Source organism: Gopherus flavomarginatus, chromosome 3 (genome assembly GCF_025201925.1).
Source record: "Gopherus flavomarginatus isolate rGopFla2 chromosome 3, rGopFla2.mat.asm, whole genome shotgun sequence".
In the NCBI taxonomy this organism is placed as follows: Eukaryota; Metazoa; Chordata; order Testudines; family Testudinidae; genus Gopherus; species Gopherus flavomarginatus.
The window spans coordinates 159,026,334-159,043,632 of NC_066619.1; the positions used below are offsets into that span (position 1 = coordinate 159,026,334).

The following is a 17,299-nucleotide window of genomic DNA, read 5'->3' on the forward strand; positions in this document are numbered from 1 at the left end:
CTTTGAATACTGCATGCAGTTCTGGTCCCCCCATCTCAAAAATGATATTAAAAAAAGTACAGAGAAGGGTAGCAAAAATGATTAGGGATATGGAACAGTTTCCATATGAGGAGAAATTAAAAAGACTGAGACTGTTCAGTTTAGAAAAGAAATGACTGAGAGGCAATATGATAGAAGCCTATAAAATCACAAATTGTGTGGAGAAAGTGAATAATGAAGAGTTATTTACTCCTTCACATAACATGTGAACCAGAGGTCACCCAATGAAATAATAGGTTTATAACTAACATAAGGAAGTACTACTTCACACAAAACACAGTTAACGTGTGGAACTTGTTGCCAGTGGATGCTGTACAGGCCAAAAGTATAACTGGGTTAAAAAAAGAATTAGATAAAGTTTATGGAGGTCAGGTCCATCAATGGCTATTAGCCAAGATCAGGGTCATAACTCCATGCTCTGGGTACCCCTAAAGCTCTGACTAGTAGAAGCTGGGATTGGACAACAGCTCAGTAAATTGCCCTGTTCTGTTCATTCCCTCTGAAGCATCTGGCACCAGCCAGTGCTGGAAGACAGGATACTGGGTTAGATGGACCATTAGTCTGACCTAGTATGGCCATGATACTCTATGATACTCATTCTTATGGAACTCAGTATATTATATAGTGAACCTAGCTTTGTTCAGCCATAAATGAAGCAAGCCCATAAGATCTGAGACTCTCATATAGATTTTTCCCCCTTGGGGGAGACACCAGCATCTACGAGTAAAAAGTCTACTTCATGAAGGTGTTCGCTTTCAGCTTTCTCTAAAGCTCACTGAAGTCAATGAAAAGACTGCCATTGACTTCAGTGGGCTTTGCAGCAGGCTCCAAATGCTAAAATTATATACCCTATAATTGGTGAGCATGGCCCTATCCACATCACAGTAAATTTATTATGAACTATTACTCAATATTTGAAACGCTGGAAATGACATTGGTTTCTGTATTTTGGCTCTGATCCTGCAAGTCACTTGCTGGAGGATTCTCTGCAGCTTGAAGTCTTCAAACCACAATTTGAGGACTTGAATAACTCAGACATAGGTTAGGGGTTTGTAATTGAAGTAGATGGGTGAGATTCTGTGGCCTGCATTGTGCAGGAGGTCAGACTAGATGATCATAATGGTCCCTTCTGACGTTAAAGTCTATGAGTCTGTAAGTTGTTCTGCAAAGGGAAACTGCGTAAAGCCGTACTGAAGTTGGGCTTTACATGGTTGACGGCATACATAGCTTATAGGATCAGGGTCTTTGTCATTACATATGAAATTTAACACATGGGTCAAAAGTCCAGTTAAGCTCACATTTCCTCAAGTTTTCCCGTGTTTAAGTTTACGTTACTATTTTAAAATGTTTTTGAATATGTAAAATACCAAAAGGAGAATTCATGTTTCCTTCGCTAAATTACTATTTTCTTTTTTAATCTAGTTATTGAAAAAGGTATTTTTAAAGATTAGTTTACTTATTTGTACTATTTAAGGTTACACTTATTTTTTTGATAATGAATCAAAACATTTTAGTTAGTTTTGAGGCAGTTTTACTTTTAGGTTCTGATTTGTTAACACTGTAGTGTTTGTTTACATCTAAACATTCCCTTTCATTATATAAAAGCCACACTGTATTCAACTGAAATGTTAAAGCCATGAAGACATTTGTATTAGAGATACAGCTTACAATTAGATTTGGTTCAAAAGCTAGGTTTTGTAAAAGCAGGCTTCCAGGCAGGAACACAGACAAAATCTAGGTAATTAGAAGACTGATGTTTTTATTTAATTTAGTTACACGGAGACACTGTTTTTAAACACATGACCATTCCCCTACAACATCTGCAACTGAAACTTGATACTGTACCTTGCAAGTGAAACAGACCAGAAACTGATTAATCTACTTTCATTGTCCAAACTGAAATGTAAAATCATACTAAATAAACAGCAAAAACCAACGTATTTGTTTCTCTCAGGTATAATATTTTAAGGTGTCATTTGCAATACAGGTAAAAAAACCTGTCATTCTGAACTGAGGCGCTCCCTTTAATTTTAGGTTTTAAAACTTAAGTTTCAAGACAAAGCTCCCTGGCAGTGTGTCTTTTTGGTTAGGACAGTGTGCCATCAATTGGTTTGCAAAGTAATCAAGGGAACTCTTTAAACACAAGCAAGAGAGTCTTAAAAACTGAATGATGATTGGTTATGACAATCTGTTTCTAAGCTCCAGCAGAGAGAGGATGCAAAGGAATCAAATGTAAACGGTTTCCAGTGTGAGCATGGTTTGTTTCTTCTTTATTCTAGGATAAGTGACTTCCATTCTCCTTAGGATCTATATACTTCATTAGTGATGTTCAAATGGTTGATCTACTGTCAACTGGCTGGCTCATGCTCCCTTTACCTTAACCTCTAACATCATCCACTTATTGCAATGAAGGTTTGTTCAACACAATTGACAGTAGCAAAGCTTTGTTAAAGGTTACTCACAAAAGTGGAAAAAAGTGCATCCTCCTCTTTTCTCTTCTTATCATGCAGAAAGGTGACCTGAAAGTTTTTTGTTCAATATTTTTTCCTGAAAGGCCATGAGTAGGATTCTGACATCACATGTATCAAGAAAGGAAATCTGATTGAAAGGGGAAATGATTCTTATTTAATTCAGTTTTAAGCATTCTGAATTTGTGTTTTAAAACAAATGCCAAAATTAATATTTGTCAAAAGATCTTTATCAAAGACTGAAAATCCAGCCTCTTAATTAATGACCAAGAGGTCTCCAAATCCATTCCTCGGGGGCCTCCAATGAAATCTCAAAATATGGTTTGGGATTCCTGGCTGTCAAGTTCTCCTCCAGGTGAGGCAGCTACCTGGAGAGTTGATGTGGAGCAGGGGAACCCTGGGAGCCTGGAAACTAGGGATGCAGATAAGCTTGGGAACTAGGGCTTCCACGCAAGCTGCAAAGGACATGATGCTTCTGAGGAGGCAGGAGCCTGAAAACCGGGGCTGCCAAGAAGTCAGGCGGACAAAATGGCAGGAAACCAGGCAGGGTTCTGTCCCATGAAAAACCTGCCTGGTTTCCATCTGAATTTTGTCAAAATATACATGTTCCCACAGAACAACTAATTCACATTTTCCAATGGAAAAATGTTCTATCAGAAAACTTATGACCCATTCTAACATAGATGGTTTGCTGCTGGCAAGGACTCGAGTTCACAGATTGTCTAAAAAGAATTGCCAATAATTTAAATAGCTTGGTGGTTAATTTGATACAAATTAAGAGTGATGAAATCAGTACAGGAACTGGTATGTTGTTCTTTGCCTATGCCAGGGGAACTTTGTCAGAGACTAAGAACAGTCATTGCTAAAGATTTCTCTACATCTGCTATAAGGTTCCTCAAAAAAAACAAAAAAAACCCCATGATGACGGAACATAAAGACTTGCAAGATCACTTAATTATATCTTGGGCTGCAAATACTGCTTGGAAAACTTGGAGCTGAGAAAACAAAGGGTTAAGGGCAGAGTGTTTAAATGAAAGAAACGAGAGAGAGAGAAATGTACAGAAAGATGTCCATCCAAATTACAAGGGAGAGGGGACGATCTACCAGTATAAAGAATCATTTCTACCTTTGTTTTGCTAACTTTGTCTAGTTTACTTGAAGATGGTTTTCATGAAGAAAATCAACAGGTTTCCTAAGTGAATCAGTCAAGTAATTTTGGTCAGAAGTACTAGAAAAATGAACAACATATCATATCATACACATTCCCATGTCCTACTAGAATTAGAGAGAACATCAACTGAGAGGTACTTACCCCTCTTGTGGTCTATGCAAAGCATGTTCCAATCTGTAAGTGGAACAGCTTTCTGTAGTTACACTGGAAGTTAGTAACAGAAAGACAAGACCCTGATTTGATAAGTATGACTGTAAATTCCTGTGAAGAAGTCTCTCTCGGAATGTCATTGTCTGGTCTGTATTACGTCTGAATTTGTACCAGCCTATCACATTCTGGGTAGGAAAAAAAAAAGATTTATCTAATCAGTGTTACCATTCCCTAGCATTACACCACATAACAAAACACACATGAAAAAGGTCAGCCCTGAACTGAACAGGAATTCTTTAAGATCGTAGACCCTGATTCAGCAAACATAAAAGTACAGGCTTGACTTTAAACACACAAGTAGTACCATTCCTATTCAGCAAATCACTTAAACACAAGTAGTTCCATTAGAACTACCCCTGCCCTACCCGTTCATAAGACGACCACCTTCTCTGATGCTTCTCTTTTTTACTAAAAAAATTCGGCTTATGAACAAGTATATACAGTATTTGTATTTTACGTCAGACAAGAGGATGCCAATCTGATTGAGTAAATGAAAGTGCAAAATCTTCCAATGCATATACTAAAATTCCAGTAAACTGAAATCCAACTATCTGTGTTTCAAGTGAACTGTTTGAAATGAAAAACATTTCTCTCATCCAAATACAGAAGAGGCCATATGATCTCACTGCAGTGTTTAAATGGTTCACTTGGGAGATGAGAAAAAAAAATCCAACAGCAGCAGAAGAGGGAATAAGTATTCCCCAACCCTAAATAAAAAAAACAGGATTGCTTTTTGAGGACCAAATTTCAGTACAGTTTAGACTTTTGTCATGGGCTGAAAAGACAACAAAAGGGAATAAACACCTAAAGTGAGATTATGGAATGAAACAGATAACTAAACTATGAATCAACATAGCAATTACACAGAGTCAGCACAATGCCCTGAATAAAACCCCAGACTATGGATTATTTTTAAAAATAAAAATACCTTTTTGCAACCTGATAATATTTTCTTCAATTCAGGCTCATTCAGTTCACCCGCAGAGTTATAAAAGCTAGAAGAGATCATTAGAAGGATCAGAGAATAAAAGATTACAGTTCCGAAGTAAATACTTAAAATAATCTAGCAGCCACCTCATTTCAATCTGATCAAATGTTATTAAAACAAAGTCTTGTGGGAAACACCTTCCCAGTACATCCTGGTTTTCTTGTTTACACTTAACAATAATCCAAAAAGTTAGGCCTGTCTTAAAGTGATATTGAAATAATGGCATCCATTATTCACATTCCAATACAGATATAGGCCCCGATTCAGCAAAGCATTTAAGAACAGTGTGACCAAAAGCACCCCATATTCACCCCACACACCAGTGTAATAATTTTTGTGCAAAATATGCCTTATTGAGGTATCATTTAAAAACGAACACCACAATGATAATAAATATTCTTGCGTAATGTTTATATGAAATGTATATTAACAATTATGAACATAAGCTGAAATTACAACTACAATGTGTTTACCAGACAAATCTGGGAATTGGGTAAACTAGTTTCTCAAAGATAAAGGACAAGCTGATGCCTCTAGCCAGGTGTCATCAAAGTTGACTGGCAATCACCTGTCAAGTGTCAGAGAATGGGGGCAGGAACAGATGGATCTGCATGTTAGCAAACAACAGCATGGAATCTGTTTCACAAGGAGACCCCATAGCTTCATCCTTACAGCTGGAATTAACTTTATCTAGAGGTAACCCTCAGGGAAATGCATTTCAAAGGGTGAGTGGACTATAAAAGTGAAAGGCAAAAACACAGCAACTCTCCCTTTCTCTCTTTCACCTAAGACGACAAAGGATCCAGTCCTTTGACTTTGGGGGAGTTCCTGACCTGAGAATTTGGTCAGCAATGTTGCTGGGAACACATGGTGAGGATTTTACCTTGAACCAAGGCTAGCTGGTTAAGTTTTAGCTACTATAAAGTGTTTTATCTTTATTTCTCTTGTGACCATTTCTGACTTTACTTATACTTTTACTCACTTAAAATCTCTCTCTTAGTAGTAAATAAACTTGTTTTATTTTTTAATCAATACTAGCCCAGTGTTGTGTTTAAACTGAACTGTTTTGGTAACTCCAGTTGAAATAACAAACTGTTGCATATTGACCCCTTGCAGTGGCAATGGACCTTTAATATCTTAACCGCCCAGGAGAGGGCTGGATAGTGCAGAACAAATGTTTTGGGGGAAATTTGGGACTGGGAGTGTGTTGAGGTCACCATAAAAGTAGTAAGCACAGTTGGTGGAAGCCAGAGTGTGACTTGAGTGTTGCTGGCAGGCTGCTGGGGTCAGAGCTATAGCTATACACAAACACTCAGGGTGTGACGTGCATGCCATTAGGCTGTTTGTAAGCATCCCAGGTTGGGAGGTACCACAGCAAAGCATTGTGAGGCACCCAGGGTTACAGGGTAGGTGGTAACACAACCTCTCACTGGTCTGGGCTGCACCTGGAATGTGACACACAGGTTTAAATATTTTAATGGAATAAGGATGGATTTATTACATGCTTAAGGGCTTTCCTGAACCATGGTCACATAAAGTCAGTAATGGTGTGGTGTGGCATGGCTTGAAGGTTTTAGCAACATGAATTTGGACCGGCTGTATTGAGTGATGTGGGGTTGTCTACATTTTTCTACAGCATCCATCGTGGAATACGAATCCCAAATGAATGCCAATAAAACCTTTATACTACATTGCAATGTATTCTGTATTGGCCACATCATTTTTATTATAAAACATTCTAAGGTTTTGAGAGTTATAAAAATTGTTTATTTGGGACTATTTTTCATATCCCTTTGCCTGTGAACCTTGCTACTGTGAGTTCAACTGGACATGCCATGGAGAAACAAGAAAAATGACTATTTTTAAAACCTCTAAAAATGACCTAAAATAGATTTTTATTGTCATAAACAGATAGCTAAGGGTTAATGTCTCTTTCACCTGGAAAGGAGTAACCTGAAACACCTGACCAGAGGACCGATCAGGAAACAAGACTTTTTCAAATCTGGGTGGAGGGAAGTTTGTGTGTGAGTCCTTTGTTCTTGTCTTGTGCCTGTCTCTCTCTCAGCTATGAGAGGATTTCTGTCTCTTGCTTTCTAATCTTCTGTTTCCAAGTTGTAAGTACAAATATAGTAAGGCAGTAAGGTTTATATTGTTTTCTTTTGTATTTACATGTGTGTAGTTGCTGGAATGTTTTGAATTGTGTTCTTTTTGAATAAGGCTGTTTATTCATATTTCTTTTAAGCAATTGACCCTGTATTTGTCACCTTAATACAGAGAGACCATTTTTATGTATTTTTCTTTCTTTTTACATAAAGCTTTCTTTTAAGACCTGTTGGAGTTTTTCTTTAGTGTGGAACTCCAGGGAATTGAGTCTGTGCTCACCAGGGAATTGGTGGGAGGAAGAAGTCAGGGGGAAATCTGTGTGTGTTAGATTTACTAGCCTGACTTGTATTCTCTCTGGGTGAAGAGGGAAGTACTTGTGTTTCCAGGGCTGGAAACCTGGAGGGTGGCATCCCTCTGTTTAGATTCACGGAGCTTGCTTCTGTGTATCTCTCCAGGAACCCAAGGAGGGAACACCTGGAGGGGGCAAGGGAAATGGTTTATTCCCCTTTGTTGTGAGACTCAAGGGATTTGGGTCTTGGGGTCCCCAGGGAAGGTTTTTGGGGGGACCAGAGTGCCCCAAAACACTCTAATTTTTTGGGTGGTGGCAGCTTTACCAGGTCCAAGCTGGTAACTAAGCTTGGAGGTTTTCATGCTAACCCCCATATTTTGGACGCTAAGGTCCAAATCTGGGAATAGGTTATGACATTTATATACATCACATTTAATGCCAGTTATCTAAGAATCTTCTACAACTAGAAGCAAGTGAAGTGTAGCTCACTGATAAGTTGACGTTCTCCCCTTTCCTTTATGGTATAAAGTTTTAATGCTTTCACTTCTATCCCTGATGGGTCATAAGATATCCAACCTTAAAACTGTTACTACCTCAAGCCAGTGTAAATCGAGGGGGAAATTCTACACCTATGGGAAGAAGTTTGTTTGTTTTTTAAATGAAGCTATTTTTAATGTTAGAATGAGTCTCAGGAAGATTACGAAGTGCACACAGTGCAGACCATGGTTCTACAGTTCATAACACGGGTGGTATACAGTATATGTATTTATAGATGCACACAGATATATGCACACAGTATACAGCTAATAAAAAGTACTTAAAAACTAATACAATATTGTATCAAATGGATACATAGGGATTTCATATCTGTGTCATTCGGAGAAGCTGATATGACATTCACCACTAGCTACATTATTTCTTAACCCATAGGACGTGAGCTTAACTGATGTACAAATCAGTCATTTAATTTTGTACATGTTTAGTTAATGATACTAACCTGAAAAGTTGATAGCATGGAATATGTTTTTGTATATCTGAAAGAAAAATAAGATATTACTCTGGCTCCACGTACTCAGCACTTCCATTCTTCTGCCGACTATATTCATAGCCATACCCTCCTGAGAAGTAAAAATTTTATCAAGGGACCTTTAAAACTTAAAAACAAACACTAAACTCTAATATCTACTGACACTGGGTCAGGAAATACAATAATAAGTCTTTTTAAAAATAACCCTATGGTTTTTCAAGACTAAAGGGAAACCATCTACATGTTTAGGTTTATTTTTCAATAAACTATTTTTTTTTCCCCTCGTGCTTTGCCAAGCAAGAATTGTGGCCGTTTTTTCCAGTTTTGTTCTCTTCATTTTTTGAGAACAAGAATAAAGATAAAAAATACACTTAATCAAACTGCCTTGTATTTTTCAGTTAAGGCCAGATCCATCAGGGCATAAGAATATGTACCTAATACCAGTTAATTGTAATGGTCTTTCTCGTTTTGCACTCAGCATCAGAATTATTCTTACAGTTAAACTTTTATGCAAGAATATAGTTGTTTCATAAATGAAAAGTTATTGTTTGTATTACTGTAGTGCTCACAATAATCTAGATGTTTTCCAAATATATAATTCAATACAGTGTCTCTCCTGATTTTCAACATCCTGCATGGAATTGATCCTGGTTATGTAAGAGAGAGTCTCTCTCTGACTACAACCTCACACAAGAGCTGTGTTCCAATGAAGCACTAGAGCTGTTGCCACTGAGGTAGGTTCATTACTATAGGATGCAGAACTTTGCACAGGAGCTGGATCAAGAATATGGAACTCACTACTAGAAGAAATAAGGACAACTAACCTCTTAACATTCAGAGTTAAATGCAAAACCCTCTTCTTTGTCCAAATTCTCCCACAGTAATACTCATTGCAGAGGGGAGTATTAAGTCTTACAATAGCACTCACTTTTATAACATTATGTTCAAGCGATGTTTTTCACAGTGTAAGCTTCTATTATGTTTTTTCTTCTCAAAGATTCATATAAAATATAAGACTTTCCAGCATGTAATACATCTACAGAAATTTGTTTTTAAATAAACTTCAAGTTGGAAATATCTGAAAGCCCGTTTGATAATAAAACCTGAAGAAGAGCTCTGTGTAGGCTCGAAAGCTTGTCTCTCTCACCAAGAGAAGTTGCTCCAATAAAAGATATTACCTCACCGACCTGGTCTCTCTGATAATAAAACAGTCTTTGATACGTAAGCACTTTTCATCTTCAAGGCACATAAATATTAATGAATTAATCCTCATAGCACTTTCTGAGAAAAGCAAATAGCATGCCTATTACAGATTGGAAAAAAGGACCCAAAGTCAACCTGGTCTAAATGAGCTGAACTTCACAGAATTCAAAGTCATGCTAGATTTCACCAGGACTGAATTTGGTCCAAAAGAGGTTAGGTGAGTTACTCAAGGCAACAGAAGGCGTCAGAGGCAGAATCTGTTTTTAACGTGACTTCTTGGGATAGAAGATATATTCAAGAAAATATAAACTCATACTTTTGTTTCCATATATATACAGCTATTAGATAAAATATTTTGTTACATTAATATTTTTGTCAAAATTTCAAAAAGTTAAAAAAGATGAAATATGAAAGATTATCTTACAAAATGATAAATACCACATTTAAATACAGCATTGTGACAAGATTCAGTGGTCTTTGTTGCCAGTCTGGGGCTCAGATTCAGTAAGGTACTTAAGCATATGCACTGTCCCAATGAAATCAAGCATAGTCTCACCGATTGTATAAACAACTTCAACATCATCCATCTGAGAGTCAGTAATGCTGTTCTTGGCTTCACCTTTCACTTCTCCAAGGAGGAAGCCTTCCTTTGTAGGGGGAGCAAACAGAGGAAAAACATGTTAGAAATAATTACAGCTCTTGATTAATCGCAGTTAACACAATTAACTAAAAAAAATTCATCACGATTAAAAAAAATTAATAGCGATTAATCGCAGTTTTAATTGCACTGTTAAACAACAGAATATCAATTGAAATTTATTAAATATTTTGGATGTTTTTCTACATGTTCATATATATGGTATTCTGTGTTGTAACTGGAATCAGTGTATATTATTTTTATTACAAATATTTGCACTGTAAAAATGATAAACAAAAGAAATAGTATTTTTCAATTCACCTCATACAAGTACTGTAGTGCAATTTCTTTGTCGTGAAAGTGCAACTTACAAATGTAGATTTTTTTTTTGTTACATAACTGCACTCAAAAACAAAACAATGTAAAACTTCAGAGCCTATAAGTCCACTCAGGCCTACTTCTTGTTCAGCCAACTGCTAAGACAAACAAGTTTGTTTACATTTACAGGAGATAATGCTGCCCTCTTCTTATTTACAATGTCACCAGAAAGTGAGAACAGGAATTTGCATGGCACTTTTGTAGCTGGCATTGTAAGGTATTTACGTGCCAGATACGCTAACCATTTGTATGCCCCTTCATGCTTCAGCTATCATTCCAGAGGATATGCTTCCATTCTGATAACGCTCAGTAAAAAAGCAATGCATTAATTAAATTTGTGACTGAACTCCTTGAGGGAGAATTGTACATCCTCTGCTCTGTTTTACCCACATTCTGTCATCTATTTCGTGTTACAGCAGTCTTGGATGATGACTCAGCACACGTTGTTCATTTTAAGAACACTTTCACTTCAGATTCACAAAACACAAAGGAGGTACCAATGTGAGATTTCTAAAGATAGCCACAGCACTGGATCCAAGGTTTAAGACTCTGAAGTGCCTTCCAAAATCTGAGAGGGATGAGGTGTGGAACATGCTTTCAGAAGTCTTAAAAGAGCAACACTCTGCTGCGGAAACTACAGAACCCAAACCACCAAAAAAGAAAATCAACCTTCTCCTGGTGGCATCTGACTCAGATAATGAAAATGAACTTGCATCGGTCTGCATTGCTGTGGATTGTTAATGAGCAGAACCCGTCATCAGCATGGACACATGTCCTCTGGAATGGTGTTTGAAGCATTAAGGGACATATGAATCTTTAGCGCATCTGGCACGTAAATATCTTGCGACATCTGCTACAACAGTGCCATGAGGATGCCTTTTCTCACTTTCAGGTAACATTGTAAACAAGAAGTGGGCAGCATTATTTTCCTTTTTAAATAGCTGGAATGGGATGCGGACTTAGTTTTAATAACCACCTGTCAGACTTGGACCTAAACATTTGGCCAGCTCGTAACTATTCCATAACATACTATGCAGAGTAGAAAATGATACTTTTACACCACACAACACAGTGTAGCTGAGTTACAGTTCTGAAAGACAAACTTCCTGACATTAGTGTACTTAAATTCTAAACACTAATGTTGCAATAAAGGAGGTTTTAATACAAAAGATTCTTTGTTTCTAAAAAAAAAGTTAAAAGCTAGATCAAACGTATATTGCCAAGATAAAAGGGTGTGTGGATCTTGATATCTATGACTCTAGTTTAAAATGTAGTGAAAATCATAAATTGCATCAGGTCTGCAAGCAATTTTCCAGTAGCTATAACTTCATTTCCAAACTGATGCCCTGATCTGAAACTAGATCTGCATGGCCAGATCCTTGCATTTGAGCAGAGCCCCACTGAGATCAATGGAGTTCCATATGGGGTGAGGGGTCTGCCAGCATGAAGGAGCTTGCAGGATCAAGGACCAAACTTTTTGTGAAACATGGCAAAATACACTTATCTTCACTTAGGACCAAGATAATCCAAACTCTGATATTAAAAAAAAATATATCAAGTTTATCTAAACACAAAAATAAGAGCCCAGAAAATTTCCTACAACCTAAGCAGAAAAGCATTTAGTCACGTCCCCCAGAAATAAAATACATTTCAGCATAAATGTGTAAGTTTTCGGGGGGAATGTTGCACTTCTGGAAATAACTTAAACCTTGATCCTGCAATCATATCCATGTACTTAGATCGTCAGCCTTCTGCATGGGCACAAGAGTCTACCTATACTGATCAATTTACAGGATGAGAGCCTCTCTCTCTTTTATCATTATAACCACCTCATTGCTGCTACTACTACCTACGTAAATGAGGTGCTTTCAAATTGTGGTGACATCTGAAGTGAGGGAGATTTTAAAAAAAGAGGGATGTTGTAGATACTGCATTGAAACACAGGGAGCAAAATCCTTCCCCTTCACAAAGCGAGGTGATTTACTGAATTTTAGGCCATGTCTACATCTAAAGTTTTGCAGCGCTGGTTGTTACAGCTGTATTAGTACAGCTGTATAGGGCCAGCGCTGCAGAGTGGCCACACTTACAGCAACCAGCGCTGCAAGTGGTGTTAGATGTGGCCACACTGCAGCGCTGTTGGGCGGCTTCAAGGGGGGTTCCTTCGCCGCGGTTTGCTCTCGCGTTCCCGGAGCCACCCAGCAAACCGCAGGGAAGGAGACCTGCTTGCTCGGGGCTCCGGGAACGAGAGAGCAAACCGGGAAAGGAGACCCGCTTCGCCGCGGTTTGCTCTCTCGTTCCCGGAGCCACCCAGCAAACCGCAGGGAAGGAGACCTGCTTGCTCGGGGCTCCGGGAACGAGAGAGCAAACCGGGAAAGGAGACCCGCTTCGCCGCGGTTTGCTCTCTCGTTCCCGGAGCCACCCAGCAAACCGCAGGGAAGGAGACCTGCTTGCTCTGGGCTCCGGGAACGAGAGAGCAAACCGGGAAAGGAGACCCGCTTCGCCGCGGTTTGCTCTCTCGTTCCCGGAGCCACCCAGCAAACCGCAGGGAAGGAGACCTGCTTGCTCTGGGCTCCGGGAACGAGAGAGCAAACCGGGAAAGGAGACCAGCTTGATTACCAGAGGCTTCCTCCTTCCACGGAGGTCAAGAAAAGCGCTGGTAAGTGTCTACATTGGATTACCAGCGCTGGATCACCAGCGCTGGATCCTCTACACCCGAGACAAAACGGGAGTACGGCCAGCGCTGCAAACAGGGAGTTGCAGCGCTGGTGGTGCCCTGCAGATGTGTACACCTTCAAAGTTGCAGCGCTGTAACTCCCTCACCAGCGCTGCAACTTTCTGATGTAGACAAGCCCTTAAACTGTGCCTTGAAATCAATCCCCCAAGGGTTTCGCCCCCCTCGCAGCCCCCTGCCCCTGGAGGGCCAGCAGGGGGAGGCAGTAGGTCTGGACACACTTTACACACAGTTATTTACATGCATAAGGAGGGGGCTGTGGCTGTGAAACTAGCCAGCAAGAGAGGGGCTGGAGTAAGCCAGGGAGCATGTAGTGAAAGTGAAACCAGGGGAAGTCACTGACACCCAGCGGCGGCTCCCCCGCCCAGGGGAAACTCGGGGGCAGCGTGTGTGTGGGGGGGATAAAACCCGCTTCTTAATCTCAATTTCCCCTCATCTCCCGCGCCCCCCGAGGCAGACCACCCATCCTACCCCTGCCCCCAGACCCGCCTCCCCTCTGGGCCCCAGGCGCTCCCCACAGGGCGAACCCTTTAGCTCCACCCCGCGTCAGCCCCATGTGCCATTGTCCCGCTGGGGCCGCGGCCGGGCCGGGCCGGGGCGGCGCTGGCGGCTCACAGTGTCCGAGTCGGTGTTGAGGTGCTGGAAGGCGAGGGCGCCAAAGACGAAGCCGGAGAGCAGGGCCGAGGTGCTCTCCCCCTCCATGCTCCCCACGGCGGCAGCTGCCGCCTGGGCCTGAGTGGCCGCGGGCCGGAGCAACAATGGCAGCGCTGGGCCGCCGCGTGAGAGACCCCTAGCGCCCAGAGGGGAAATGGCACCCGCGGGCTGGCTGGGGGGCGGGAGCATACACAGGGGGAGAGCGCTCTGCTGGGGGCACACGTACACCCAGAGCGCTCTGCTGGGGGCACACGTATACACACACACACACACCTAGAGTGCTCTGCTGGGGGCACACGTACACACACCCAGAGCGCTCTGCTGGGGGCACACGTACACACACACACACACACACAGAGCGCTCTGCTGGGGGCACACGTACACACACACCGCTCTGCTGGGGCACACGTACACACACACACACAGCGCTCTGCTGGGGGCACACGTATACACAGAGCGCTCTGCTGGGGGCACACGTACACACACAGACCCAGAGCGCTCTGCTGGGGGCACACGTACACACACACACACACACACAGAGCGCTCTGCTGGGGGCACACGTACACACACACAGAGTGCTCTGCTGGGGGCACATGTACACACACACACACACATAGAGAGCGCTCTGCTGGGGGCACACGTACACACACACCGCTCTGCTGGGGCACATGTACACACACACACACAGCGCTCTGCTGGGGGCACACGTATACACAGAGCGCTGTGCTGGGGGCACACGTACACACACACACACACACAGAGCACTCTGCTGGGGGCACACGTACACACACACACAGAGCACTCTGCTGGGGGCACACGTACACACACCCAGAGAGCTCTGCTGGGGGCACACGTACACACACACACACACACAGAGCGCTCTGCTGGGGGCACACGTACACACACACACCCAGAGCGCTCTGCTGGGGGCACACGTACACACACACACCCAGAGCGCTCTGCTGGGGGCACACGTACACACAGACACACACAGAGCGCTCTGCTGGGGGCACACGTACACACACACACACAGAGCGCTCTGCTGGGGGCACGTACACACAGAGCGCTCTGCTGGGGGCACACGTACACACACCCAGAGCACTCTGCTGGGGGCACACGTACACACACAGAGCGCTCTGCTGGGGGCACACGTACACACACACAGAGCGCTCTGCTGGGGGCACACGTACACACACACACACAGAGCGCTCTGCTGGGGGCACACGTACACACACACACAGCGCTCTTCTGGGGCACACGTACACACACACACAGAGCGCTCTGCTGGGGGCACACGTACACACACAGCGCTCTGCTGGGGGCACACGTACACACACACAGCGCTCTGCTGGGGTACACGTACACACAGCGCTCTGCTGGGGGCACACGTACACACACAGAGAGAGCACTCTGCTAGGGGCACACATACACACACACAGAGCGCTCTGCTGGGGGCACAAGAACACACACACAGTGCTCTGCTGGGAGCACACATACACAGAGCGCTCTTCTGGGGGCACATGTACACACCCACACAGAGCGCTCTGCTGGGGCACATGTACACACAGAGCGCTCTGCTGGGGCACATGTACACACACACAGAGCGCTCTGCTGAAGGCACATGTACACCCACACACAGAGAGCGCTCTGCTGGGGGCACACGTACACACACAGAGCGCTCTGCTGGGGGCACACATACACACAGAGAGAGCGCTCTGCTGGAGGCACACGTACACACACACACACAGAGCGCTCTGCTGGGGGCACACGTACACACACACAGAGCGCTCTGCTGGGGGCACACATATACACACAGAGCGCTCTGCTGGGGCACACGTACACACACACAGGGCTCTGCTGGGGGCACACGTACACACACGGAGAGAGCGCTCTGCTGGGGGCACACGTACACACAGCGCTCTGCTGGGGGCACACGTACATACACACACAGAGTGCTCTGCTGGGGGCACACGTACACACAGTGCTCTGCTGGGGGCACACGTACCCAGGGCCGGCTTTAGGAAATGCGGGGCCCCGGCAGGGATGACTTAAAAAAAAAACTGTAAAAAAAAAGCCTTTCATTTCTTAGCAACTGGTTCCCTATAAAAAGTTCTGATTTAAGGGACGTGCCACAGTCCGTATTTTTTGTACCAATAGGGTTACCATACGTCCGTATTTTAAATTTTAAAAATTCCTCCCAGATGACGATTTAAGAACCAAAAAGCCTGACATGTCCGGGAAAATACGGATGTATGTTAACCCTACCTAAAGTTCTTTTTTAAAAAGATGGGCCTGAACTAGAAATGAGCTCCGTTTCACATGTGTGGGTCCCCCCCGCACTCCCTGGGGGTGTGCTAGGGTGACGAGATGCCCCAATTTTATAGGGACGGTCCCGATTTTTGGGTCTTTTTCTTATATAGAATCCCCTGACCCCCCGTCCCGATTTTTCACACTTGATGTCTGGTCATCCTAGTGGTGTGCACATGTGTGGGTCCCAACTGCTCCCTGCCTCTCTCATTGAAGCAAGTGTGCAGGGTTACTGCCCTGGGAACTGCAGGGCACCAGTGGACATGGGGCTGGCTGGAGGCAGGGCAGGGGCTGACTCGAGGTAGGATCTGGCTGCAGGCAAGGCAAGGGATGCGGGGGCGGTTGGAGACAGGGGTGTGTGGGGTGGCCTGGCTGGCTTCAGGCAGGGCCAGAGAGGGGTGCGGCAGGGGTTGGCAGGGCTGGAGGCAGAGGAGTGCGGGACTGGCTGGCTTCAGGCAGAGGGGTGCAGCAGGGGTTGGCTGGAGACAGGGCAGGCGGTGCGGGGCTGGTGCAGATAGGGCAGGCACAGGCGGGTGGGTGGTGCGGGGCTGGTGCGGGCAGGGGGTTCAGCAGGGGCTGGCTGCGGGCAGGGGGTGCGGGTACTGGGGGTACAGCCCACCCTCTATGGTGAGTGCTCCTTCCTCCACCCGGGTAACAGCAGCAGCCTGGGGCTCAGGGGCTATTTAAAAGGCCCGGGGCTCCCCTGCTTCTACTGCCCTGGCCCTTTAAATAGCCGCAGGAGCCCTGGGGAAGCGGTGGGGCTCCAGCAGCTATTTAAAGGGCCAGGGCGATAGAAGCAATGGGGAGCCCCAGACTTTTTAAATAGCCTCCAAAGCCCCACAGCCCTACCCCAGGGCTCCAGCACTGGGACTCTGGTGGCAATTTAAAAGGCCTGAGGCTCCAGCCCCTGGAGAAGCTGGGCTACCACATTACAGTGCACCGGCTCTTGCCGGTACACTGAACCAGGGCTTGGGAGCGGAGCCCTCCTGGGGTGGGGCCCGATTCAGGGGAATTGGTTGAGTTGGCCTAAAGCTGGCCCTGCAGGTATACACACAGCGCTCTTCTGGGGGCGCGCGCGCGCGCACACACGCACG

General features: G+C 43.9%; 1 protein-coding gene across 2 annotated transcripts in view; it reads right to left on the reverse strand.

Moving 5' to 3' along the window:
• Positions 1-14,020, reverse strand: part of ABRAXAS1 (abraxas 1, BRCA1 A complex subunit) — a 25,306-nt gene extending 11,286 nt beyond the window's left edge. The window contains exons 1-5 of one of the 2 annotated variants that reach the window (XM_050945194.1): positions 13,860-14,020; positions 10,055-10,145; positions 8,266-8,302; positions 4,817-4,883; positions 3,820-4,013 (exon numbers count right to left, since the gene is read on the reverse strand). In XM_050945194.1, the coding sequence (XP_050801151.1) occupies positions 3,820-4,013; positions 4,817-4,883; positions 8,266-8,302; positions 10,055-10,145; positions 13,860-13,946 (476 nt within the window). In that variant the 5' untranslated portion in view covers positions 13,947-14,020. The remainder of the gene's footprint in view (positions 1-3,819; positions 4,014-4,816; positions 4,884-8,265; positions 8,303-10,054; positions 10,146-13,859) is intronic. The other variant, XM_050945195.1, reaches the window with a different exon arrangement.
• Between the last annotated feature and the right edge of the window lie 3,279 nt (positions 14,021-17,299).